Genomic DNA, 26,521 nt, shown 5'->3' on the forward strand with positions numbered 1-26,521 from the left:
AACACTAAACTGTATCATAAAATAATCAAATATCAACATTATCATAATATAATAGAGTATAGGCTGCACAGCCATCATACAGTATCTTTTTAAAAATATATTCGAGAGATAAGCTAATGTACTGGTACATATTGTTTTTTATATTGAATTTAATTAAAATAGAACTTGACATATCTTAAGATTTAAAAAAAAAAAAGCTTAATTTTATCCCCTTTTTCAGTTTTCAGAGTAATGATGAGGGACCTTAGGCAATCTCCAAAAGTAACCAATGGAGTTTTTCCTTTGGGGGGAGTTGGAGGATATTATTATAAACTGATTAATTTTAATATATTTGACATATTTCAAAAAATTGCAATTATGATTCTGTTTGTGACACAAGTATTCCCATCATTAGTCAATGGGAGCTCTTTCATTTTAGCTCCTGAGTCCTTTGACGTGTCCACAGTATTCCTTACAGCTTCCATACTTCCTGATATCACTAGATGATCTAGGTTTATTAATACCTTCGTGTCCCAGACTTTGAGTAGGCAATTTCTCTGAGGAGCTCTGGTGGGAAATGATATTCAAAAACGCAAATATGAGAACTAGGGTTGTTTGTTTCTACATGAGGGTTGCTTACTGTTTCTAGGCATTTTCTGCGGGTAAAGCTAGGAAATATTTCCTTTTTAAGAAAAAATATGCAGTAAGTTCACTTTATCTCTGATTCAAATTTAAAGTTACAAGATATTGATTTTACTTTTATACTCCTTTTTCTCTAACACTGAAAATCTTGGTTTCTGGAGACAATCATACAATGGCTTATTTGTTTTATCAAAATGTTTAAAAATCTCAATACCAATATTAGTAACAATATTTGTGACTACGCTTAGGATTTCCTTGTAGTTTTGTTTGACCTTAAAATAGCTCACATGAGGATGCACAACCACAATATTATTTTAATTTAAATTCATCTGAAATAATTCTTCTGTGTGTTCAAGCAACCAATAGATATATATATAATGACATTCATTTATTTCATTTTGGTTTTGATTTTGTTTTAAAATATTTGCAATTTAATTTTCATTTATAATCATGTGAAATGTTTACATGGCTCCAAAGTCAAATCTATAAAACCAGTACATATGTAGACATCTAGCATCTATCCCCGATTCCCAAACTGTTTCCTCCCCTTCCAACCACTTTTAAATTCAATTTCTGATATACCTTTTCATTAAAAACAAATAAAAAAATACCTAGATTCATTCTCCTATCCTTCCTAAATAAAGGATAGCATACTATATACTGATACTCACTTTGCTTTATTCATTTGGTTAATCACTTGAAAATCACTTATAAAATACTAAATCATTTCTCCCCTTTTACAACTAGGTATGCTATAGTTTTTTCAACCAGTCCGAATGTTTCCAATCTTTTTCTATTTGTTATAACAGGACTATATTCCATATGCACACACATATGCACATGTGTCTGAAATAAGAAAAAAAAGATTTAAGAGAGAAACAAAGTGGTAAATAAACTAATTTTCAGAGTCCTTTCTACCTGTCAAATATTGGGGCTCGGGGCCGATCAGGGCTGGCCAGCCGGGGTGAGGGACCACGGGAAGTTGGTGGGGCCAATTGGGGCTGGCTGGTTGGAGCATCTGCCCCCTGGTGGTCAGTGTGCATCATAGCGACCAGTGGACTGGTCGTTCTGTCACTTAGGCTTTTATATATATATATGTAGATTAACAAGGCAATGTATCCATTCATAGGTCAAAGAGATTAAATTAACCAGGCTGAAGTTAGAAAGCTAGGCATACATGGACTTGACCTAGGACTGTGGCCAAGTTCTGTGCTTTTATTACGTGTGTGTGTGTGTGTGTGTGTGTGTGTGTGTGTGTATAAAAGCCTAAGTGACTGGGTGACTGGCCAATAGCTATGACACACACTGACCACCAGGGCCAAAAGCTCAATGCAGGAGCTGCCCCCCCCCCCCCCGGTGGTCAGTGCACTCCCACAGCGGGAGCGCTGCTCAGCTGACCAATGGGTGCCAGATGCCGGACTCACAGCTGGCGAGCACAGCTGTGATGGCAGGAGCCTCTCCTGCAGATACCCCGCTATATGCCCAAGCGGTGGCGGCAATCACGGAGGGGCCAGGATGAGCAGGAGCAGCATAGCGCACAGCGCACAGCGCACAGCCCGGGCTCGGGCTCGGGCTCCTCCTTGGCCGCCTGCCGCTTCGCGCACTACTTCGTGCTGTGCGGGATCGATGTGGACAGCAGGCTAGAGCCCAACAAGGTAGCAAGTAAGGCTGGGCTGCAGTGGCACAGAGGTCCACTGATACCCGCAGGCCAGGGTGAGTCATTATTTGCTAACTATGAATACAATTTTAATCATCTACCCAAAAAATGTTACATAACTGACACAAGAAGACATGTTACATAACTTACACAAAACTATACTTCTCAAATATTCTCATGTTCACCTTACAATGTTGGACTGATATAAGCAATACCAAAGGGAGTAAAACACTTACTTGGATCATTCAGGTCTGACAGGCTTATTTTCCTTTCTTTTAGATTTGTGGTCTTGGCTCCTTTAGCCCTAGGTAAAATGACTTTCCCATTAGCCTGTAAATAATTCTGTCTATCACAATTTACAATAATATCAATTGGAACCTTTCCCACACTGTTGCCATAAAACTTGTTGGGTGTTAATGCTGTGTTTTGTGACTTCTGTCCTCCAGAATTCTGATGATTTGATGTTCTCAATAACGGACCAGTTGATTCATTCAAAGTTATAGCTTGTCTGCAACTTCTGGGCAAATCCTTAGGAAAAAGAATATCACAACTTTGACATTTGGTCTGAATTTCTTTTTCTTGACCACATTTTGGACAATATTCATACTGTTCAGAAAACTTAGGTTTCAAAAAAATAAAAGACTTTGGCATTTTATTTCAACATGGAACAAATACATAACAATATTTCAAAATTAACTCTCACTTCCCATCACATCACCATGGCTACCACAAAAATCCTGAATATGTCATATTGGTTAGAATTTAGCAGCAGAATGCTGAAGGAATTTGAGACCTTCACTCCAGCATACAAGGCATAAATAATCTTAACACGTAAAGTGCCATGTCAGTCACCGGTGACTGACACTATACTTTCTGTCCAGACTATTCAGTCACTGGTGCCGCCAGTGTTATCGGTGAAATCAAATATCGTGGGCTAAACGAAAAGCAAGACAAAACAGGCTTGGCGCTTAACGTATTAAGGGAATCACTATCTAGTTTCTCAATTTCTACATATAACCTTTCCAAAAACCCGACATGATTATGCTTATGTCAAGGAATCTCCTACCACAACTGCTTCTCCTCCTGTTCAAAATAAGAAGGCTAGCCCAGCTGGTGCTGCTCAGTGGTTGAGCATCAACCCATGAACCAGGAGGTCACGGTTCAATTCCCACTAAGGGCACATGCCTGGGTTGCGGGTTTGATCCTTAGTAGGGGGTGTGCAGGAAATCAATAAAAACATTAAAAAAAAAAAAAGAATGCTAAACCTTTCTTCCATTTAAAATATCACAAATGGTATATTTCCTGGGGTATAAAAATTATTAAATCAAACCAAAGGACAATTTTAAATGTTGAAAAAAATGAATTATAAGTACCGGTTAATAAAAATTGGCAAGACAATTGATTTCTAAGTCAGTACTTCAAAAATATTTTAATGAAGGCTTACTCTGTTACAGTTGTGATATCATTAAAAATGTTTTCTGACAGTATCGTGTGATTTGGGGCATATAAATTAGAAAAAGTTCAAGGTATAGAGTGATATTACTATAATACAATTCTTTCCATAGTCATGTACTTATTTATGTGAAACTTATTTATGTACTTATTAACTCAGCATTTACGTCTATAAGAAGGAAAAAGAAATAGATGTTGAATTCTGTCTCAGTATATAACATATATTTATCCATGGAGACATGAAGTAATTGAGAAAAAGTCAATGGCTCTAATTAAAAGATGCATTTCCAATAAATTTACACCAAATAATTACTTATCAAATTTTGTAACAACATATAATTTAAACCTGTTAATAATTATTTTTGTATATTATATGTATTTATACTGTACTAAAGGCCCAGTACATGAAGGTGCAGTCCCTAGACCTGGCAGGCGATCAAAGTGCGAGCGTCTAGCTTAGAAGGGCAGGGCCCAGGTGACCTCTGGGCCCTGAGCAGCACCTGGGCTCAGGGCCCCCAACCGCCTGAGTCACGGCTCCGGAGTGCCCACACAGAGATGCAGTGAGCATGACCGGATGCCGCGGGCCAGGGCACAGTGTGGGCCTCCCGGAAGCCGGGCAGGCAGTACGCTGTCTTCCGGCTGGCCTTGCAGATTGGCTCCTACGTGAACACACCAGGAGCCCGATGGGCCCCTGCAGTCCCAGTGGCTGCAGCCCAGCTCTTTGCAGGCACCCAGCAGCTGAGCACCCACTGCCAGCGCCGTCCGCCATGTTCTGCGCCTCCCCCTGGTGGTCAGCGCATGACATAGTGAGCGGCTGAACTCTTGGTCTCCCAGTCGAACAACCACCCAAGGGGGCAATTTGCATATTAGGCTTTTATTATATAGGATTGTTATTTTAAATTTAAGTATAATTGATATACAATATTGTATTAGTTTCAGGTGTACAATATAGTGATTTGACATTGAGATACCTTACAATGTGATCACCACACTAATTCTAGTAATAATGTGTTACCATGCAAACTTATCACAATATTATTGACTACATTCCCCTTCATTTTTTTCACCCATCCCTCCTTACCCCTACACTCTGGCAACTATCCATTTGATCTGTTTTTGTAAGAGAAATAACTCAGTCTAAAAGAAAAATATTTTAATACTTTGAGCCTCATATCAAAGGAAATTAAGTGAACAAATATTTGTTGTGACAATGAAATGATAGAATGATATTGTCATTATAAAGATGTATTGTACTTGGATGCTACCAGATTCATATATGAGAAGAGAGATCTAACCACTCTATTTAAAAGCACACCTGCCTGGCTGGTGTGGTTCAGTGGTTAAGCATCTACCCATGAACCAGGAGGTTCCATTCCTGGTCAGGGCACATGCCAGGGTGTGCGCTCAGTTCCCGGTAGGGGGCATGCAGGAGGCAGCCCATCAATGATTCTCTCTTATCATTGATGTTTCCATGTCTCTCTTCCTTTTCCTTCTACTCTGAAATCAATAAAAATATATTAAAAAAAAATTCTGATTGAGGCTATAGCTGGGTATAGCTCAGTTGGTTAGAGCATTGTCCCATACACCAAGGCTGTGGGTTTGATCTCTGGTCAGTGCATATCCAAGAAACAATCAATGAAAGCAAAAATAAGCAGAACAAATCTATCTCTCCCCCCTCTCTCCATTCTTCACTCTCTTTCTCAAATCAATTAAAAAAAAAAAAAATTCTGGTTGAGAACAGTTATTTGGAGTATGTTTCAGGGTGGCACTAATATATTCTTTCCAGAAAAAGATATTCTAGATTTTGTATAGTTAAAAAATCTAGTGAAGTCAGAAAAGTTTGCCTAAGTAACTTTTCTGTGTCTCTTCCAGTAGTATGAGTAAAGTTCACCTACAATTCAATAAATACTAAAAATCGTATTACTAAAATACCATCTCATTAACAACAAAGAATTTCTCTACCCACCTCTAAATCAGTTAAAGATTTTTTTGAGGCAGGAGACACAGGAGTAGTAGATTGATATGAACTGTGACGTTTCTGTGATACTTTCCTTTTGATTTCAGACTCCAAGTATGATTCAGATTCTTCTGTTTTCTTCATTATAGGATCTAAAGGAAGGAGACAAAAATAAAAGTACTAAAATGAAATTTTATCAATTCCTCATGATCCTTGTTATGAAAAAATACTAATTTATCAAATTGTTTTAGTTAAAATGTTTCAACATATACAATAAAGAATAATCAGAACTTTAAGTCAAGACAATCCTATATAGTAAAATCCTAATACACTTAAGTGTCTGGTTGACTGGTCGGCCATTCAATCATTCAAAGCATGATATGCTAATGATATGCTAAGGCTACTCAACTGCTCGCTATGATGTGCACTGACCACCAGGGGGGGTGACAGTCAACCAGTCGCTCTGATGTGCACTGACCACCAGTCGACCGGTCAACCAGTCGCTCTGACAGGTAGGTTAGCTTGCTGCTGAGGTCCGGCCGATTAGGACTGAGTGAGATGGGCCAGACATGCCCTGGAGCCCTCCCGCGGTCCCTCCCTGACTGGCCAACCTCCCGTGTCTCTCCCTGGCCCTGATCATGCACCGGTGGGGTCCCCTGGCCTGGCCTACGTAATCCCGGACCCCTCGGGGTATGTCGGAGAGCCAGTTTCAGCCCAATCATGTAGGCATATCTAGACTAGTAAAAGAGAAAGATGCAAATTGACCATACCTTTGCAACACCCACCAGCCAATCAGGAGTATGCAAATTAACCAAACAAAGATGGTGGGTTAATTTGCATACACAGACGTTGAGCGGCCAGGGGCGGGATGCAGGCGTTCTGTACCGCCCCTGCTGTTCAGGGCCTCTGGGCAGTGTGGGACGGTGGGGCTGGAGCGGAAAGAGGCGGGAGCGGAAAGGCGGTGCCGGCAGCCAGGGAAAGGAAGGCCCATGCTTGCACAAATCTTCGTGCATCAGGCTTCTAGTTTATATAATATAAGACCATTATAGCGGAATGACCAGAACTACCAGTTGCTATGATGTGCACTGACCACCAGGGGGCAGACGCTCAATGTAGGAGCTGCCCCCTGGTGATCAGTGTGCTCTTACAGGGGGCGTGCAGCTCAGCCTCAAGCTGGGCTCACATGGCAGCACTAAGGAGCAGTGAGCCGAGTGGTAAGGAGCAGGGAGCAGGTGGACAGTAAGGAGCAAGGGGTCCTGGACTGTGAGAGGTGTGGGTTGGGCTGAGGGACACCCCCTCCCATGCACAATTTTCATGCACCAGGCCTCTAGTTACATGATAAAATATTACAACACTAGAGGCCTGGTGCACAAAATTTGTGCATGGGTAGAGTCCCTAGGATTGGCCAGCGATCGGGGCCAATCTGTGGGGCGACCATCGGGTTGACCGGGGCCCCCACTCTCACCCACCTTGGCTGGCCTGGCACTGCCTGCTCGCCAGCCCCGCCCCCGCTGGGGCCTGTGGGCTGAGGGCAGCCCCTGCATGAAGCGTCTGCCCCTTGGTGGTCAGTGCGCATCATAGCGATCAGTCAATCTGCCAGTCTTTCCACCAGTCGATTTGCATATTAGGGTTTTATATAGATAGTTTTAAAAAAACACAATTGTGATGCTATAACCCAAAAAATATTTGTCTTGAATTTAACAAAAAATAATAAAGATTTCAAATTGTAATCACCTGAATGTGCAACCATTTCTTTGTGATTTCATTCAAAATTAAATAAATTCTCAATTCAGTTATAATTTTTTACATACTTATATCATACCTGGGAATATTTTAAAGCCAAGGTCATATCTTTACTTCTACTATTCAGACTACTCAAAACCTTTTACAGATGTAACAGGTAAAACTGTACACTTACCAACACCTTGGGGCCAACTTAACCTTACAGGATTATTTTCAAATTTTTGGACATGAGGTGGATATTCTTTCCTATAAAAGGGAATATACATAGTTTTATTCTAACAAAAAAATATATTTTTCAAAATGAAAAAATTGAGAAAATACTTATAATACTTTAAAAGCAAAGCATAGCTTCTTTGCCATATAAAAGTGATACAATAAAATAACAAAACTATATTACAGAAATATACTAATAACACATTATAAGATCTCTAAAGTCAGTGACTATTTTTTGTTTAGACAGTCAATCTATCAAACCCCATAACAGGCATTCAAATTACTGTTCTTTCAAAGTAGTTCCCCAAATGCATAAAACTTTAGAATTTTTCTTTTGGCATTTCTTTCATAAACTACACTAATAATAGAGAAATATGCATATTGTCTGGGATGCTGTCACAGTAACAGTAACGACCGAATAGCAGGCTGGCAGGCTGTGTGAGTCGACACTGTCGGCAGGGGGTGTTAGTGAGGGACGACCAAATGACTGAACAGCAGGCAGCGTGGGGTGACCAGACCAGCGAGGGGGGGGGAGGGAGGGGGTTAAGTGCGACCAGGCCAGCGGGGGAGGGGGGGGAGTTAGGGGTGACCAGGCCGGGGGGGGGGGCGGCAGTTAGGGGCGACCAGTCCAGCGGGGGGGGGGGGGAAGGGGGGGGAGTTGGGGGAAACATGGCTGGCAGGGAGGCAGTTAGGTGCAATCAGGCCGGCAGGCAGAGGTGGTTAGGGGTGATCAGGCTAACGGGGGCGGGGGGGGGGCAGTTACGGGCGATCAGGCAGGCAGGCGAGCAGTTAGGAGCCAGTGGTCCCAATTGTGAGAGGGATGTCTGCCTGCCGGTTTAGGCCCGATCCCCGGAATTGGGCCTAAACTGACAGTCGGACATCCCCCGAGGTGTCCTGAATTGGAGAGGGTACAGGCTGGGCTGAGGGGACACTCCCCACTCCCGTGCATGAATTTTGTGCACCAGATCCCTAGACAGTTAATAAAAACCACATTACATGCCCTAGCCCAGTGGTCGGCAAACTGTGGCTCGTGAGCTGCGGTTTGCCTCTCTGTTGACTAATGAGTTTGCTGACCACTGACCTAGACTCTCGATTCCAATAATTACAGGCTGTTATTGTTCCTTGTGATTAAACCCCTATTCCAGTGGTCGGCAAACTCATTAGTCAACAGAGCGGCAAACCGCGGCTCGCGAGCCGCATGAGGCTCACGAGCCGCAGTTTGCCAACCACTGCCCTAGCTGGTTTGACTCAGTGGATAGAGTGTTGGCCTGCAGACCGAAGGATCCTAGGTTCGATTCCAGTCAAGGGCATATACCTTGATTGCAGGCTCCTCCCTGGCCTGGGCCCTAGTCAGGCGCATACAGGAGGCAACCAATCGATATGTTTTTCTCACATCAATATTCCTCTCTTTCCCTCTCTCTAAAAATCAATGAAAAAATATCCTCGGGTAAGGATTAAAAAAAAGTAACACATTAAAAAAAACTCAATGCTTCATTTTCACTTGTTTTGGGTATAAATAAAAGAACACATAGCAAATAAGATATTGGCTGAGGAGAATCCCAAAATAAGTACAAAAAGTGTTATATACAAAACTAGCAATTGTATAAGAATTTTAATCTTGTAATATGACTACATTATGGGAATATACTTACACTTTTAAAAATATATTACATTTGTACATATATACAAATACATAAAAATAAATACAATTGATTTTCAGGATTCTGAAAATAATCCTTAGTAAATAAGGGTCCTAAAATACAAAGCAAAAAATCTATAGCTAATTATGGGATAAATAAACCATTAAAGAAGGATATCTGCAAAATGCAATTGACTAGAGAGCTATAATAGCTACTTTGCTATCCTAAAAAAAAGCTTCTAAAATTATTCCTTTTTTATTTAATCAGGATATTAAAAATAAGAGGTTATTCTATTATTTGTAAATCCATTCACACTAGTGAACAATACCAAATTCGACAAAAACTCTAAAGAAAGTTTCCTGTAAAGATTTAATATTGTATTGTAAAAGTCAAACTATCTAAATTGAAAACAAAATATGAAAATGACATAAAGAAAATAAGATAATGACAGTAGTGTATTTGTAACAGCAGTTAGCAAATAGTGAGCATCATGTGCCAAGTACTGTTCTAAGTGCTTTCCATCTATTAAGTGTCTTAATCCTCACAATAATCTTATAAAACATGTATTATTAGCACTTTATATTCGAGGAAACAGAAGCAAAGTGAGGTTAATTAACTTGCCCATCCACGGTCACACAACTATTAAATAGCAATAACAGACTCTGAATCCTGCTAAACTGCATTGATATTGATGAGTAATGGTGGTCATCATTATTGAGCAGCATTTGGTACAAGTGGGCAATTTCCACCCTGTCAGCTTAAAAAAAAAAAAAAAAATATATATATATATATATATATATATATGTGTGTATGTATGTATATATATATATAATATATATTATACATAATATATATTATATATATATATAATTTTAGAGAGTAATGGAGGAGATAGAATATCAATAAGAAAGAATCCTTGATTGGCTGCCCCTTGCAGGAGATGAAGCCTGTAAACCCGCACATGTGCCTTGACCAGGAATCAAACCAGTGACCTCTTGGTGCATGGGACACTCAACCACTGAGCCACATGGCTGGGCAAAGATACCAACTTTAAATTGCAACAGAAACAATGATTTTAAAAGCAAAGTATGATGATAGTATTATAGTAAACTCCAAACACTATGTGTAGTATGTATTATTTAAAATTGTGGACACTCTGTGTAATATATATTTTTTAAAACAGTGGACAACAGATATCTTATTTTTAATTCTCACCTGTGGGTATTTTTTCCACTGAATGGAAGGAGGGGAGAGAAACACTGATGTGAGACACACTGATTGGTTGCCTCCTGCACGCCTCCCTACTGGGGGTGGGAAACCTGCAACCAGGGTATGTGCCCTTGGACCAGGAATCTAATCCGACATCCTTCAGTCTGTGGGCCAACACTCTAACTACAGAGCAAACTGGTCAGGGCAACAGATATTCTCAAATGCTAAGGATTATCAACAAGGTAAGTTTGAGCAGCCAAAAAATCTGAAAATATAGATATTCTGGGAAATGTTATAAGCACAGATTTATTCAGTAGTGACTGAGACAATAAATGTGTATGGATGATGAAATCATAGCTAATTGATGAAAATGCTGCATTAATACACTGTGCTCTTTGCAATTTGACCAAGTGCCCTGAGCTCTGCATAGCTAATGAGGAACACACTGCATATATTATTTAATATCCATACTTTATTATGTATTGTAATTTAATGTTAATAAACTATTATGCCTGGCCTGTGTGGTTCAGTGGTTGAGCATCAACCCATGAGCCAAGAGGTCACCGGTTCTATTCCCAGTCAGGGCATGTGCCCAAGTTTTGGGCCCGATCCTCAGTTGTGGGGCATTTCAGACATTATGCCCACTCTATATCCAATATTTGCTACATTTTCCTATATGAACAGGGCAAATTAAGTTGTTTAAAAAATTATAATGAGTAAATTATAGAAATAAAAGCATGCCTTAGATTTGAATGTACGCATTTCAGGATAAAAGAATTAGCTTGAAAAAAGAATGAAACTTTCTAGCCACAAACTGTGTTCTTTAAAATTTAGTTTTAAAAAGATTTGCTATGTGAAAAAAAACACAAACAATTTTATGTTAATTTCTTGGTTTAAGGGTTCCATCACTCTACAGATACTAAAATTTCAAACTCCAAACTGATCTGAAGCTCAAGTCTAGGATTGAATTTCTCAGTGGATATTTCTTTTCTACCTCAAGCCAAGCAAAAGCAGAGAAGCATCCCTGTCATGCCATATTATGTAGGAGATTTGGGGGGCTTCTGAGGATTTATGTTTTGCATACAAGTTTTAGAGAAAACCTCACCTCATGGTTGCAACACTTTACAAGCGCATAAAATGAATTGAAAGAGCTTTTATTTGTTTGCAGAATTGTTTACATTAATATCAAAATGCTCTGTTCATTAAAGGTTAGACAGGCCTCAGCAATACAAGTTTTAAAAAATAAACTTAATTTTAGAATAACTTTAGATTTGCAGAAAAGTTTAAAAGACAATTCACAATTCTGTAATATCCATTACCGAGTTTCTCCTAATGTTAATGCCTTCATTACCATCACACATGTCAAAAAAAGAAACCAATACAGGCAACACTAGTATTAACTCCAGATTTTATTTGGTTTCATCAGCTATTTCACTAATATCTTTTTCATTCCAGAATCCAATCCAGGATACACTGCTTTTAGTCTGTCTCCTTAGTTTCCTCTTTGTTTCCCAGTCTTATATTGTTTTTCATCATCCTGACACTAGAAAAGAAGTGATCAGTTATTTTGTAGAATGCACCTCAATCTGGGTATTCCTGATTGTTTTTCTTGTGATTAGACTGAGGCTGTGAGTTTGGGGAAGAGTATCACGGACGTGAAGTGCCCTTCTCATCACCTATCAGGCGGTACATGATATCAATGTGATTTTTTATCACTGGTGATGCTAACCTTGATCATTTAGCAAAAGTGGACTGTTTGCCAGGTTTCTCCACTCTGAAGTTACTATTTTTCCCTTTCCACGTTCTATTTGGAAGCAAGTCAGTAAGTCTAGCCCAGTGGTTGGCAAACTCATTAGTCAACAGAGCAGCAAACCGTGGCTTGCGAGCCGCATGTGGCTCGTGAGCCGCAGTTTGCCGACCACTGGGTTAGCCCACCAAAGGAGTTAGTTTAGTTAAGCTCCACTTCCTGAAGAGGGGGGGCTATCTACACAAATTTCTTGGGATTTAGTAATAAACAGCTGTCCACTTCTCCAATTCGTTTTATTGCAGTTTGTAAAATCCTAGGATAGTTCAATAACAAATGTATTCAATTATTTATACCACTCATGAATATTTTTTATACTTTAGCTTATAATCCAATTGTTTCAGTTTTTGCCTTTGGGAGCTTTTTCAGTTGGCTCCTGTGTTGTTTTGATGTAACCTCATTCCTTTGTGTTTTTTTTTTTTTTTATTCTGGTAAAATATAAATAACATAAAATTTACAAAAATATGGAATGCCTAACTATCTGCATGTCATCCATGTACAGGGGCCATTAAAATCTTCTTTGTATTGTTCTCATTTTAGTATATATGCTGTTGAAACAAGTACCCTTTTGTTTTTTTTGAATACTTGCTTAGTTTCTGACACTTAAGAAGCTCCACTCATTCTGTGTTTTCCTTAACCCATCGCTAGAATCAGAAATTTCTCCACGTTCCTTTTGTTAGAGTGGTATTAAAAACCAGGATCTGGTGGCTGGTGCCTTTTTTTTTTTTAAGCTTGGTGTTGTTGTTTTATTTAATTTCTTTATTGATTAAGGTATTACATGTGTCCTTATCCCCCCATTTTAAGATTGGTTGTAATGATAATTCATTTTTATCAACCTTTCCATTGCTGTGATTTTTAAAAATGTAAATTTCTATAAAAGTGTATTCATTGTACAGTTAAAATCCCTATTCCAAACTCATGTTAAACTTATAGTCTAATTTTCAAAAACGTGTATTAAAATCTCTCATAGTTGTACTCTAACCAAAAACTTCCTGCATATTTTATTTCAAATGTTATATGACATTTAGCTGCTATACTTATAGCCTTGTATCCATTATAAAATGTGCTTCTTTACCCTAATACCATTTCATTGTTATTAAAATTCTACTCATGCTCTTTTTGTTTGCATATCTTGTGACTTTAAAACCCCTTTACTTACAAATTATTATTTTATGTCTTATTCTTATAACAACATAAAATAGCTGGATTGAACCCAATTAGTTTATCTTTTTATTAAATTTATTCAATTTGGTCACAATTATTATAACACCTAATAGACTTCATGGTTTCCTTTCATCTTACTTTATTAGTTGTTAATTTTTATATTTCTATTGGCTTAACACTGTTTTACTTTGTTTCCTCTTTTCCACTATTTATACTGGCTTGCACAATTGCTATTAATTGTCATCATCCCCCCCTCCCAGTTGACTTAACAAATGAACAGTTACTCTCTTTAGACCAAGCATGTCAAACTCGCGGCCCACAACAAATATTTCTGTGGCCCAGCCAATATAACAGTATGTAAGAAACGTTTTAATAAAAATTTCATAACTTAATTTTTACTTTATCCTGTTATACATAATTAATAACAAACTACAATGTTCACTAATGACTGATTACTATAATCCTGTTGCATTCATTTCCCTTACGCGCCAGTGCAACATTTCTCTCCACTAATACTAGAAGTGAGTATTTTAAAAAAACATGTATTTCTTTATTGATTTCAGAGAGGAAAGGAGTGGGGGGGGGAGGGAGAGTGAGAGGGAGTGTGGGGAGAGAGAGGGTGGGAGGAAGGAAGGGGAAGAGAAACCAATGATGAGAATCACTGATTGGCTACCTCCAGCACATCCCCCGCTGGGGATCGAGCCCACAACCCAGGCATGTGCCCTTGGCCAGAATTGAACCCAGGACCCTTCAGTCCGCAGGCCAACGCTCTAATCCACTGAGCCAAACCAGCCAAGGCAACAGTGAGTATTTTAGCAGCCGATTGCCACGTCATTAGTCTTGGACTGACTTGTTTGGTGTGCACAACAGGAAATATTTGGTTTTCGGAGAACAAAAAAAATAGGTTTATTTTCGTTACACTTACTAATTTGTGCAGTTATTCAGTGTCTGGTAAGTTAATGTTCAAGAAAAAATATTTTTATTAAAATGTTCTATTATTTTATGTTAATGATTATTCTTTTATTTCAGCCCTTTGTATTCAGCATGTCTCTATTGATATAAACCTACATTTCAATGAAAATTGAACATTTTTTATTTTTTTTCAGCCCAAATAAACTTAAACCTTGTTTATTTGGCCCGTGTTAGCCTTTGAGTTTGACATGCTTCCTTATTCCAATCACATTATATTAAGATGTCATCAAGATTACAACTATTTCTTCAAGCAAGATGTTTTACTGCATTCCTAATAGGCTGAAGTCTTTAAATTTCTCTTACTCCCCCTTTCAACTCCTCCCAAGAAAAGGCCTTAAAGACTCCTTTTACTTCTGCCTTTCCACCTACCCAACTCCTTAACTTTGCTGGGATAGTTTGAATACCTGGTCACAGACTATTTCTTTTCCTTTGCAGGACATCTCTATTTGGAAAGTGGAACATGTTTAGCCTTAACTGAGTGTCACTAACTTAGTTCAATTGTGTCAAATTATAAGTCATATACAAAATGTTTTAATCTCCAAGATTTATCAGGTAATAACACTTTCCTGCCTAAAATGCCCTAAAGGCTTCCACTGAGATCACTAATATAAAATCCAAACTCTGCAGATCACTTTACAAAAAGGCTTTTATAATCTGGACCCTAGCTGACCTCACCAAATTCACCTCATAACATTTTCCCTTTGCTATTCAAACTCAAGACATATTGGCCTTGCTTTCTGTTCTTGAACATGCCAAACGCATTCCTGCATTAGTATCTTAGTACCTCTTCTCTATCTGGAAAAGCCATCTCTATGATCATGGCTTGACTGACTCATTTAGTCCTTGGTTAAATGTTAGCTTCTTAGTAAAGAGTTTCTCTGAACATGCAATCCATACTATTACTCTCTATTGTATCATCCAATTACACTTCTTTACATAGAACCTATTCCATGTTTATCTGTTCATTATCTGTGCCCATCAAAATTAAACTATAGGAGTCATGGATTTTGTATGTATTGTTCACCACTGTATCCTTATGCTTATTGATAAATAGTTAGAATGAAAAAAATGTACATATCTAAAAGGTAGAATGTAATTAGAAATGTATTTATCAGGGCAAATATTTGTATAAACACTGCCACACAAGGACGATAATGTCAAAACTGAACCACTGGACACCATGCAGAGCCATTATACACCAATTCAAAATATTACGTTGTCAGTTAATGTACAAATATCGTAATTCAGGCATCTCAAAGGCACTGTTTATATTTACTGATAGCACTGGTTAGTTGGAAAATAAATATACCTGGACTCTAGTCTGTTTACTGTCTAGTTCTAGTGTTTTCAATCACTGTTCTCCTCACAATATATTTTATTATGTGTCAAGTCATTTTTCCTATTCTTTTTTAAAAAAATAAGTCTGTTGCTTTTCTCAAATATTTATTCTTCTAAATAAACTTCAGAATAAATTGGTCAAATTTCTTAAAGTCACTGAGAGTTTTACTAAAATTGCATTAAATGTACTTTATTTTAAAGATTTATAACTATTGTAATATATATAAATTAGTAATACCTGGTATATGTAATTTATATTATTACATATATTTATTTTTTTATCCTCACTCTAGGAGTGAGGACATTTTTTCCATTGATTTTTAGAGAGAGTGGAAGGGAGGGGGAAGCAGGGAAGGAGGGAGGGGAGAGAGAAAGATCAATGTTACAGAGACACATCAATTGGTTGCCTCCCACATGCTCCCAAAAGGAGCTGGTGGGGGGGGGGGAAGAGGGGTCAGGGAGCAGAGAGACTGGACCCGTGACCCTCTAGTGGGCAGGCCAATGCTCTAACCACTGAGTCATGCTGGCCAGGGCTATTTATATTACCACAGAGTAAATAAATATAAACTTCCTTTAAGGTTAATACCTAATAACCAACCAAAAAAACAATACATGTCCCAGATTACATTCTTTAGGTACATTTATAAAGAAGTTACACATCATTAATTTTATCACTCAATATTTTAGTTGCTATTGTGAATGAAGTTCTATTCTTTTTAATATATACTCCAATTGATCAGAAGTGAATAAAAGAAAATTAATAATACTATCAGTCTTGTAGTTTAATCATAATGCTCAACTCATTATTTCTAAGGTTTCAAGTGATCTTACAATTACAAGAAAGACAGTATCATCTGAATATAATTTTATTCTCAAATACCTTGAGACTGCAATTTATAATGCTATTACATATTGGTATCACCTTTCTGTGAAACATTTCAGCAGTACTTACCAAGAGCATTAAAAACATTTGTAATCTAGCCCCAAGGATCCTTTCCCAGAGCTGAATCTTACTAGATACATTTAGAGATTTATACACAAAGCTGTTCATCAATATGTCATATATAACAGTAAAAAACAACCAGAAATGGGCTAAGGGGTAAATAGATTATTTATCTATAGGACAAACTATTATGAAATCATTAAAAATCATTTTTACAAACCAACTTAATGGTAGGGAAAAAATGGTAGGGCATATTATTGTTGGGTGAAAATTCAGAATACACAGCTATATTTTATTATTATGTGTTATGTATATTAAAAGGTTATTAGGGAAAAATTATTAGAAAGAAATGCATCATGATTCTAATAACAATTAGAACAATTGTTTTAAAAATTATAAAATCTCTTAATTATAATGCTTGCTTTTTCAAACACACCCCTTAAGTAAGCATTTCTAGCAGTTCATATATGTATATTCTTACTGCATTCTTCACCTTTACACCTTATTGTTATTTTAAAATTCACTACCATATTTAAATTTTTTAAAATTTGAAAATCCCTATGTGTTTCAATTTCATAATGGGATTCTTTATCTACGGAGGGGGAAAAAACAAAATCAAAACAGTTCTTATAGATTAAATAATTCCTGGTACTGCCACAGACACTGTATTCACAACCCATCTGTCTATGAATCAGAAAGAAATTTGAGTCACCCAAATTGTCAGTCACCCACAGCAAAGAAGCTGACAGCAAATTTTTTGTCTGTAAGCTCTAGATCTTAATCTTGTTATTTATTATATATTCCAGCTTGGTTTTACACGTAAAACACACATCATTGTGCCCAGTATACAGTACAAATGAAAAAATTGGGGAAAACATTACCTTCTGCAACTACCTAACTTTTTGTTTCTTCAATAAACCATTCTCTTCAATAAATAAAAAATTTAGTTCAGAGATTTATAGCTCCTCATGTGTTAAGAGACATTACTCCTCAAAGATCAGAAAAAAAATGTGGCTCAGTGTTCACAAGGCAGGGAGAAGGCTTATGTGAAAAAATTTACAAAGTAAAATCTACTGATGCAAAGTTCTTCTCAGTTTATCTCTGACAAAGCTAAATGCAAAATAATTTTAGATAAAGACCCAAAGGATTAATGGGCAAAATTCAACCTAACAGTGACTAAGCTACTGAATTAAGTCACTCAGGTGTTTTCCCTACAAAGTATTTGAGAAACAGTTGCTGCTGCATATCTAGTCCCTGGCATTAATCTTAGTACAAAAGACTGAATTTCAGTAGTTATTACTATTACAGCAAATTTCAAATTTTACAGTGTATAAGTTTTAAATAATTAACTGATTTGTTCCTCACAATCTCCTTTAAAGTTGGGTACATATTACCAAACCCATTTTAGATTAAGTTATATATCTACTGATAATGCTGGTTACTTAATTCTACATCTGACTCCTATTCAGTATTATTCCAACAAGAATGTGAGCTGTAAGCCTGGCCAGTGTGGCTCAGTGGCTGAGCATCGACCTATGAACCAGGAGGTCACTGTTCAATTCCAGTCAGGTCACATGCCTGAGTTGTGGGCTTGATCCCCAGTAGGGGGCATGCAGGAGGCAGCAGATCAATAATTCTCTCTCATTATTGATGTTTCTATCCCTCCCTCTCCCTTTCTCTCTCTGAAATCAAATAAATATATATAAAAGAATATAAGCTTAAGAGGGTAGGAATTTTTGTCTGCTCCCAGAAGAGTGCCTGGCACATAGCTATGGAAATATATGCTAACTTTCCTCTACAGAAATATGCCCAAGGAGCCAAAACAGTGGGAGTAAAAATTAATATAAACCCTCCAGGCTATTGTGAATAAGAGAATAATCTAATCTCATAGGAGAAGCGAGTGGGGGGTAGGGGAGCAGGAAGAGATTAATCAAATAATTTATATGCATATATGCATATCCCATGGACTCAGGAAACAGTGCCAGGAAGGCCGGAGGGGGCTGAATGGAGGGGGCGATAAAGGGGCGGAAATCTGTAATACTGTCAGTAACAGAAAATAAATTTAAAAAAAAAAATAACCTAAAATTGTTATATTATTCTGATAATGTAACAGTAACTATATTTTATCTATCTTATGATATAGCATATAAGAAAGAACATATTTTTATAAAATAAGAGACTGTTTCAATATAATTGTATTAAGAGTTCCTTAATGTGCATTCTTCAGCAATTTTATTAAAAACATCTTATTAATAGCTTTCGAAAACATATAGTCACTTATGAGTTAAAAATGTAAAATGACTCATTTATATTTGACAAGAATAATGATTAACTCAAAAACAAAAAAAAGACACAATGGGAAAATAATTCTTCTTTGCCAGAAGATAAATAGTAAAATATTTACACAACCCATTCATCTAAAGCAAGTAATGTTTGTGATATATTTCAGAATTGTAAAATATGCCCAAAACTTTTATGGACAGGATCATCCTTAAATTTATATTTCAGAAAGTTGGTGTTCATGAAGATGGAATATGTGTCTTATAAAATATTGCACGTTATCTTCTTTGCCCTCTCTATACAGTTAAACAGTTATAGAGTTAAAATATAATTAAAATCATAGACTGTCCCTTCTTTTGACATTCACCAATATCATGAAAGTATTTGTTTAATATGAGGGCCATTAACCTGTTTTTTGGGTAGAGGGTTCAGAAAATGCTTTTGAACTCTCAGAAAAGCAAGAAAAAAATATGCACATGCATTAAATATTCTACATTTATACATTGAGCAAAGAAGCTAGTCTTTTTAAAAAATATTTTATTGATTTTTTTACAGAGAGGAAGGGAGGAGGATAGAGTTAGAAACATCGATGAGAGAGAAACATCCATCAGCTGCCTCCTGCACACCTCCTACTGGGGATGTGCCCGCAACCAAGGTACATGCCCTTGACCAGAATTGAACCTGGGACCCTTCAGTCCGCAGGCCAACGCTCTATCTACCGAGCCACACCAGCTAGGGCAAAGAAGCTATTCTTATGGACATTTGCCTTAGAAGCATCACAACCATTTCACTATTAAAAGAAATGTGTTCTTAAAAATTTGTTCCCATGTTATTTACATTATTCAACATTTCTGCAAAAGAACAATGCATTTGCCAGTATTGTTACACAGGGAACAAACAATGATCATAAAATTCTGTTACAAATTTTTTGGGTCAGAATAGGAATACATTTGATGTGAAAAAGTTTTAACTCCAAGCTTGAGGTATTCTAATTCCATTTTCCCCTCACTCTACTAAAGTGTAAAATATAATAAGAAAGATTTTAGTAATAGAACTAAAATCAACTTTACTACTAAGGCACTGAAACACTCTAGTTTAAAAAAAAAAAAAAGAAGTCACACATCAGCATAAGTATATAATAACCATTCATGAAAAAGTGTTATACTAAGAATTATGGTGAAACATTACCAACATGGCCAAATATCATGTTTTTCTACTAGTACATTTCATTTTATTAAAATAATTACTAAGTTTTAACGATGATTCTAATCAATGGATATTTTTCAAAGCATACAAATCATTTGATATTTAATATTATATCCATGCTCTAATTTCATCAATATTAAGCTTACCTTTCCTTTTGGTCCAGACTGCTTAAAACATGAAAAAGAAAAAAAATGTAAGAGGCAAGACCTCATTTTTGATATATCACTGTAGTTTTACTAACTGTAAATAAGGCAAAACTCTAACGTGATTAATTTGTTTTCAACACATTATATACTATGTTTTGAATCTTGTCATATGTATAAATTGTTTTTCAATTTTTGTCAATAGAGAAAATACTTTATATCTAAACATATTTAAGGAAGAAAAAATGATATACAAAGATAAGAAAAATTCTTGAAAGCTTTCATTAACCACCCAGCATTTGAGTATATGTTATTTTATAGTTATGCAAATAAGTCTTCAAGAAACAATACAATTTCCTGAAAGTTATACAAAAATTTTAGTGGTTCCAACCCTATTATTAGATGTGATTATTTGCTTCGAGCAAGAAAAAGAAATTTTAAGGTTGAAACTTTTGCACCAAAGCCTTAGTATATGGTTTGGGATATAAGGAAAGGTGTGGGATTTAAGATCATGGCCTCTAATCTAAATCCCAATGTATAAAAGATCCACCCTTCTCCATAGTTCATAGAAAACATAAAAAACGAACAACATCAATTACTTAAAAGTAAAGTTATAAAAGCCCTCAACTTAGAATAAAACTCACATTCTAGAAATATTCCTCTTTATTATAAAAGAAACTAAATATTCAGAACTAAGCAAAAACAGTTTGCAAAATCCTTAAGTCCCCACATTAACTCTTGTATTCCTAGCATGTGGAACACACAGGTAAAATCAATTTAATCCTAGCAAAAAAGAAAAAAAGAAATATGGTAACTTGGTTTTACAAAAACAACATTGAAAAGAAACACTAATTTTTAAAAAATATTTTCAATAATAAGTTTATGTTGTATAAATAACAGAAAAATGAGGGAATATGTAATATATCTAATTTATAAGTCATGCAACATCTACAATATTCCTCAATATGTATTTATTATCAAGTCCTGCCCTAGAGAAGCTTACATACTTAAAAAAAAAAAAGCTTTTAAAAAATGGGAAGGAAGTCTAATTAGTAATGTAGGACTTTGTAAAAATGTCAACTTGTATTCTTGTTGGGCTATCTCATTCCTGAACTAGTAGTGGTGTACCAGTGCTCTTAAAATTTAAAAGAAAAATAAGAAAAAGGAAGGAAGGAAGGAAGGAAGGAAGAAAGGGAGACTGACTGATTCTGGTATCCATGACTTGATTTAGGACTTCAAAAATTCATTCAAAGTCGTGCTTTTCATTAATAATTAAATCTTGCTTATTCCAGGAGCCCATTTTCCCATTTATGGTGTATAAGTGTTTTTGTAGATATTTATTTTTCCCTATGGGCCTTACAAGTCTTTTTTACCTACCCTTAATAAAAACAAACAAGAAAACAAAAAGCAAAATGTAAATAAAACATAAACCACTAAATGTGCTCACAAGACTGATGAAAATTAGAGGTGAAGATGGTATTGAGTTATATACATTTTTTAATTTCTGCTTTTTTCCATACCAAATACTACCCTCCTCCTCCATCACTGTTAGTAAATCAAGAACCCATCATTTAATATGAATTAAATTAACATTTGGAATAGCAGTAAGAAAATAGACTGGAATCGTAATATTCTCCCAAACAGTAGCTAATCTGATCTGATACTTTAACAATCTTCATTCATTTCTTAAAGATTAAAAAGGTGTGACATACTTGTTTCTGTATCTTACTAAATCACTATAAATTATTCAAAAAGCAGGTCTGATTTATTTACGAGACAAGTTATACCACAGTCCAAGAAGAATAGACTGTATGTGTGAATTACTAATTGGTGGCATTTCCTTTAATTTCAAATTAATGGTTGAAAAAAATAAAAACTAGAAGCTATAAAAGCCAATGTGCTACTGTCACCTGAGGCCTACACTAAGTAAAACCAATGGGTAACTATTTTCATGACTTTGACTATGTGGTTTCTACTGCATGCAGTGTTCTCATTTATCTAGTAGACTCAAAAGTTACTTTAATGCCCTAACCGGTTTGGCTCAGTGGATAGAGCGTCGGCCTGCGGACTCAAGGGTCCCAGGTTCGATTCCGGCCAAGGGCATGTACCTTGGTTGCAGGCACATACCCAGTGGGGAGTGTGCAGAAGGCAGCTGATCGATGTTTCTCTCTCATCGATGTTTCTGACTCTCTATCCTTCTCCCTTCCTCTCTGTAAAAAATCAATAAAATATATTTAAAAAAAAAAAAAAGTTACTTTAACACTTCCTTTGTGAATTTTTTACCCCTACCTGTTCTGTAAATAGTACTACACATACTTGGTATATCTCTACTACTGCAATTACCATGCAATTGTTTGTTCACTTGCTTTCTGACCTCTATCTTAATCAGACTTGAACTTTAAGGCAGGGACTTTGTCATATTCATCTTTGACTACTCTGAACCTCACCTATGCCTGGTATATAGTGTGAAATGAATGTTTTTGAAGAGAGAAAACTGCAAAAACTCTCAATGACTTGTCTTTGAATTTTACAATATTTTTAATGACAGTTACACTGCAATATGAAGTATAAAAATGTTTATTCTATAAATAAAAAATAAAAGTAGAATCTATCCTGCTGACAAAACTTTGGGTTTTCCTTATTGTTCCTAGTTTTTCTTGTCAAGTACTTTAACTCGGGATTTTTTCTTTAAATATAAACTAACTCAGGTTTTGTTTTTTTTTATTTTTAAGGAAGATTTTACTAGTGAATAGCAGTTCCTATTAACAGAATCTAATCTTCCATGAACATGAGTAATGATACACATGCATGGTATAACAAGTGTGCAGACCTAGAATAAAACAAAACAAAACAATCCAATTTCCAGAATAAAGTCAGTTTTTTAACATAACCAACGAGGAAAGGGGAATGAGGAGAAGTCATAGTGTAAATAAATCCAAACTAACAGATAACTTCAAAAGCAATAATAATTTTGGTTGCAGAACATATCACTTGATCATAAATTAGTATTTCAACTTAGAGCACATTTTCAGAATATCAAGAACACAGATCTTTACCAGCAGTGGAATCTATCAATGTGATCAATGTGTGAGAAAATTATACCTCTCCTTTTTCTTTCCCCGTAATTACTGTCTTTTTCTTATTTAGTCTCTTGTTTGTTCCACATGTAGGCCAGAGAGCTTGATTTGTTTGTGTACTTTGTAATAAAGCAAGCCAATTTTTGCTATGTGCAGTGACTTCTCTTTCTTTTTAGATGAATTTCCCAAATATTTTATGTGAAAAGTATGATTAAAAACTGATATATTTTAGTAAAAACAGGTTTTTTTTACTATCCTAATACATGAGAAAGATTTAAGATTTTAAGTAAAAAATACATGTTATAGAAAATCTATGTAAATAGTAAACATAACGGTTTATAATAGGACACTTTCTGAATGAGTAGCAGTCTAGATTGGTATTTTTAAGTAATGAAGAATAGCATCTAGCATATATACCAAATCTTTAAATTTTACTAGTTATAAAAATTTTTATGTAACAATTCATAATGCAAGAAATAAAGAGTTTATTTAATTGTTGGAGTCCTAGAATTTATAGTAAACTGAAATTGACTCAGAATTGAAATTTCATAATCATTTTTAGATAGTTATGAAAAACGTCAAAAGCATTTAAAACACCAAGCTTTCCCATTATTTCATGATTCAAGTAGTACTCCACAACCAATGAGAACATCAGAATCAATTAAGACTACTAAAACACAAAATTTTCTAAAACATTTAAAATATTGGATTTATTTTGATACTATAAAATCCTATGAGCCTTATAAAGAAAGTAAGGTAATAACTGTAGTGTTACTCATCAGAGCTAAACTTCCAGCTGAAGAGTTCTCTGTCAAATACTGTAGGTTCCAATGTAATAAAATTAGTGTAACTTAACTGGAATATAATGCAATAAAATGGCTTTTATTTAAAGGAGGCATGGGGCATACTGACATACTTCAATGTGAGGATGGGAGGACAAGAAGAGATAGACCAAAGAATTTATATACTTGTATGCATAGTCCATGGACACAGGCAATAAGGTAGTGAAGACCTGAGGAGGGTGGGCAGGGGCCGGGGCGGGGGGGGGGGGGGTGTTAGGAATGGGAGATATTTGTAATACTATCAACAATAAAAAAGTCTATTAAAATATAATAAATAAAAAGTCTGTACAGAATGTAATTTATTCAAAAGCAAATATGAAAGAATAAAATTCTATGACATGAGTTATTTCAGAGACATGATTTTTACAAACAATAGATACAGTAAAATTTCACAAATTTAAAAAAATAGTGAAAAAACTCCTATTAAAGGGCATGGTATATGTTTCCTAAACAAAGGCAATTAGAATCCTTTACCTTTGAGCTGCTGTTTTTACAACTGGTATCTGTGCATTAGCATGATGAAAACATCTACCATCAATAACAGTTCCAGAACGTAATGATGAATTCTGTGTATTTTCACTACAAATTCAAGAAAAAAAGAATAATTTGAACGAGGGAAAATTACATATACATATGTAAAATAAATCCTTTAAAATCTGAGTGCATGCACAAAACCACTTAAAAAAATGTATAAACCCAATTGGCCATGTTAAATTGTACATTAAGAGTTTTCAACTTTCTGAATTTATCTCTGAACTAGAGGCCCAGTGCATGAATTCGTGCATGGGTGGGGTCCAGCTGTCCTGTCCAGATCGGGCCAGGCTGGCTGGGGGGAGAGGCCACGAGCTGTTGGCCAGCTGGCCCCGCCCCCTGGTCGAACTCCAGGTTGAACTCCCAGTCAAGGGGACAATTTACATATTAGCCTTTTATGATATAGGATGTTTCCAATACAGTTTATGAAAGATGATAAAGAGTAGAACACTAGAATAGAAATCATGAATTCTAAATGTTTAGTATTATAAGATTTCCAGTAAATTAATTTAGATGTTTTCTCTCCTTATTCTCTATTGATAAATGAGACTATTATAAAAAGTTTTTAAACCATGAGCATTAGTTTTCTTACATGCCAAAATAAAATGTTAATTGTAAAGAAAATAATGAGTTCTAAATTCTACTTCTAATTCTGCCACTGACTCAAAAGTTACTTAGCTTTTACGTACCTCAGCTGCCCGCCTCTAAATTGACAAAGTAGAAATGAAATAGTGATTTTCAACCCTATTTCTGGAAGATGTAACAGCTCAGTCATATCAATAACAGTGGTTCACTATGACAACTACTAGGAAAGGTTGAAGTGCCTTTACCTCAACTTCTTTTTGTTGCTCAACATGTTAAGTCCAATTGGGTTGCCCTTTAAAGGTTTAAAATTATCAGACTTGTTTCGTCTTGCATATATCTTCCAAGAATCACCAGAACCAGTAGCAACAATTTCAGATTGACGATTTAACTGTAAAAAAAAAAAATTCATAATTTATCAACAACTATTTGAAAACTAATTTATTAGAAAGGTGGTAAAATATAATAGCTATTAGGAAGGGGTGGGAAGGATGGCAATGGCATGGATCGAAGAGTAATTCAACTATAATACTTTTCTTTCCTAAGGACAACACACACATAGAGGAACATGGGTTTTATGAAACTATTTTCTTTTTTACAAATATATTTTTATTGATTTCAGCCAAGAAGGGAGAGGTAGAGAGATAGAAACATCAATAATGAGAGAGTATCATTGATTGGCTACCTCCTGCATGCGCCACACTAGAGATCGAGCCTGCAACCTGGGCATGTGACCTGATCAAAAATCAAACCATGGAGGAAAATCCAAGATGGCGGCATAGGTAAACACCTAAACTGCTGCCTCGTACAACAATTTCAAAACTACAACTAAAAGACAAAACATCTATCACCCAGAACCACGGGAAAGCTGGCTGAGTGGAAGTTCTACAACTAGAAGGAAAGAGCAAACAGCATTGAGAGGTGCACAAGCGCTGAAAAGCTGAGGTACGGAGGCGCGCGAATCGGGCTGGCGATGGGCGACTAGGAGTGCTGCTTTTTCAGCCCGAAGGGAGACAAGCTCCCGATTACTCTGAACTCCAGTTTCTGGGGAGACGCGGGGGACCCAGGCTCCTACGGGGAGAAGCTGGACTGTCTGCCGTGGGGTCGGAAGGTGAGGGAGGCTTGATTGCAGGGCTGCGCGCAGGAA

The 26,521-nt window shown here is 36.3% G+C and overlaps 1 protein-coding gene across 10 annotated transcripts in view; it reads right to left on the reverse strand.

The window, feature by feature from the left end:
* The window catches only part of SENP6 (SUMO specific peptidase 6), a 116,375-nt gene that overhangs the window by 49,793 nt on the left and 40,061 nt on the right, over positions 1–26,521 (reverse strand). For 4 of the 10 annotated variants that reach the window (XM_080664681.1, XM_080664678.1, XM_080664677.1 and 1 more), the window contains 6 exons: positions 25,623–25,765; positions 24,736–24,840; positions 20,346–20,363; positions 7,606–7,676; positions 5,697–5,839; positions 2,515–2,806 (listed from right to left, as the gene is read on the reverse strand). In XM_080664681.1, coding sequence (XP_080520807.1) covers positions 2,515–2,806; positions 5,697–5,839; positions 7,606–7,676; positions 20,346–20,363; positions 24,736–24,840; positions 25,623–25,765 — 772 coding nt within the window. Of the gene's footprint in view, positions 1–2,514; positions 2,807–5,696; positions 5,840–7,605; positions 7,677–20,345; positions 20,367–24,735; positions 24,841–25,622; positions 25,766–26,521 lie in introns of all 10 variants that reach the window. The other 6 variants (XM_080664680.1, XM_080664676.1, XM_080664685.1 and 3 more) reach the window with 2 other exon arrangements.

Source organism: Plecotus auritus (genome assembly GCF_963455305.1).
Source record: "Plecotus auritus genome assembly, chromosome: 4".
Lineage (NCBI taxonomy): Eukaryota > Metazoa > Chordata > Mammalia > Chiroptera > Vespertilionidae > Plecotus > Plecotus auritus.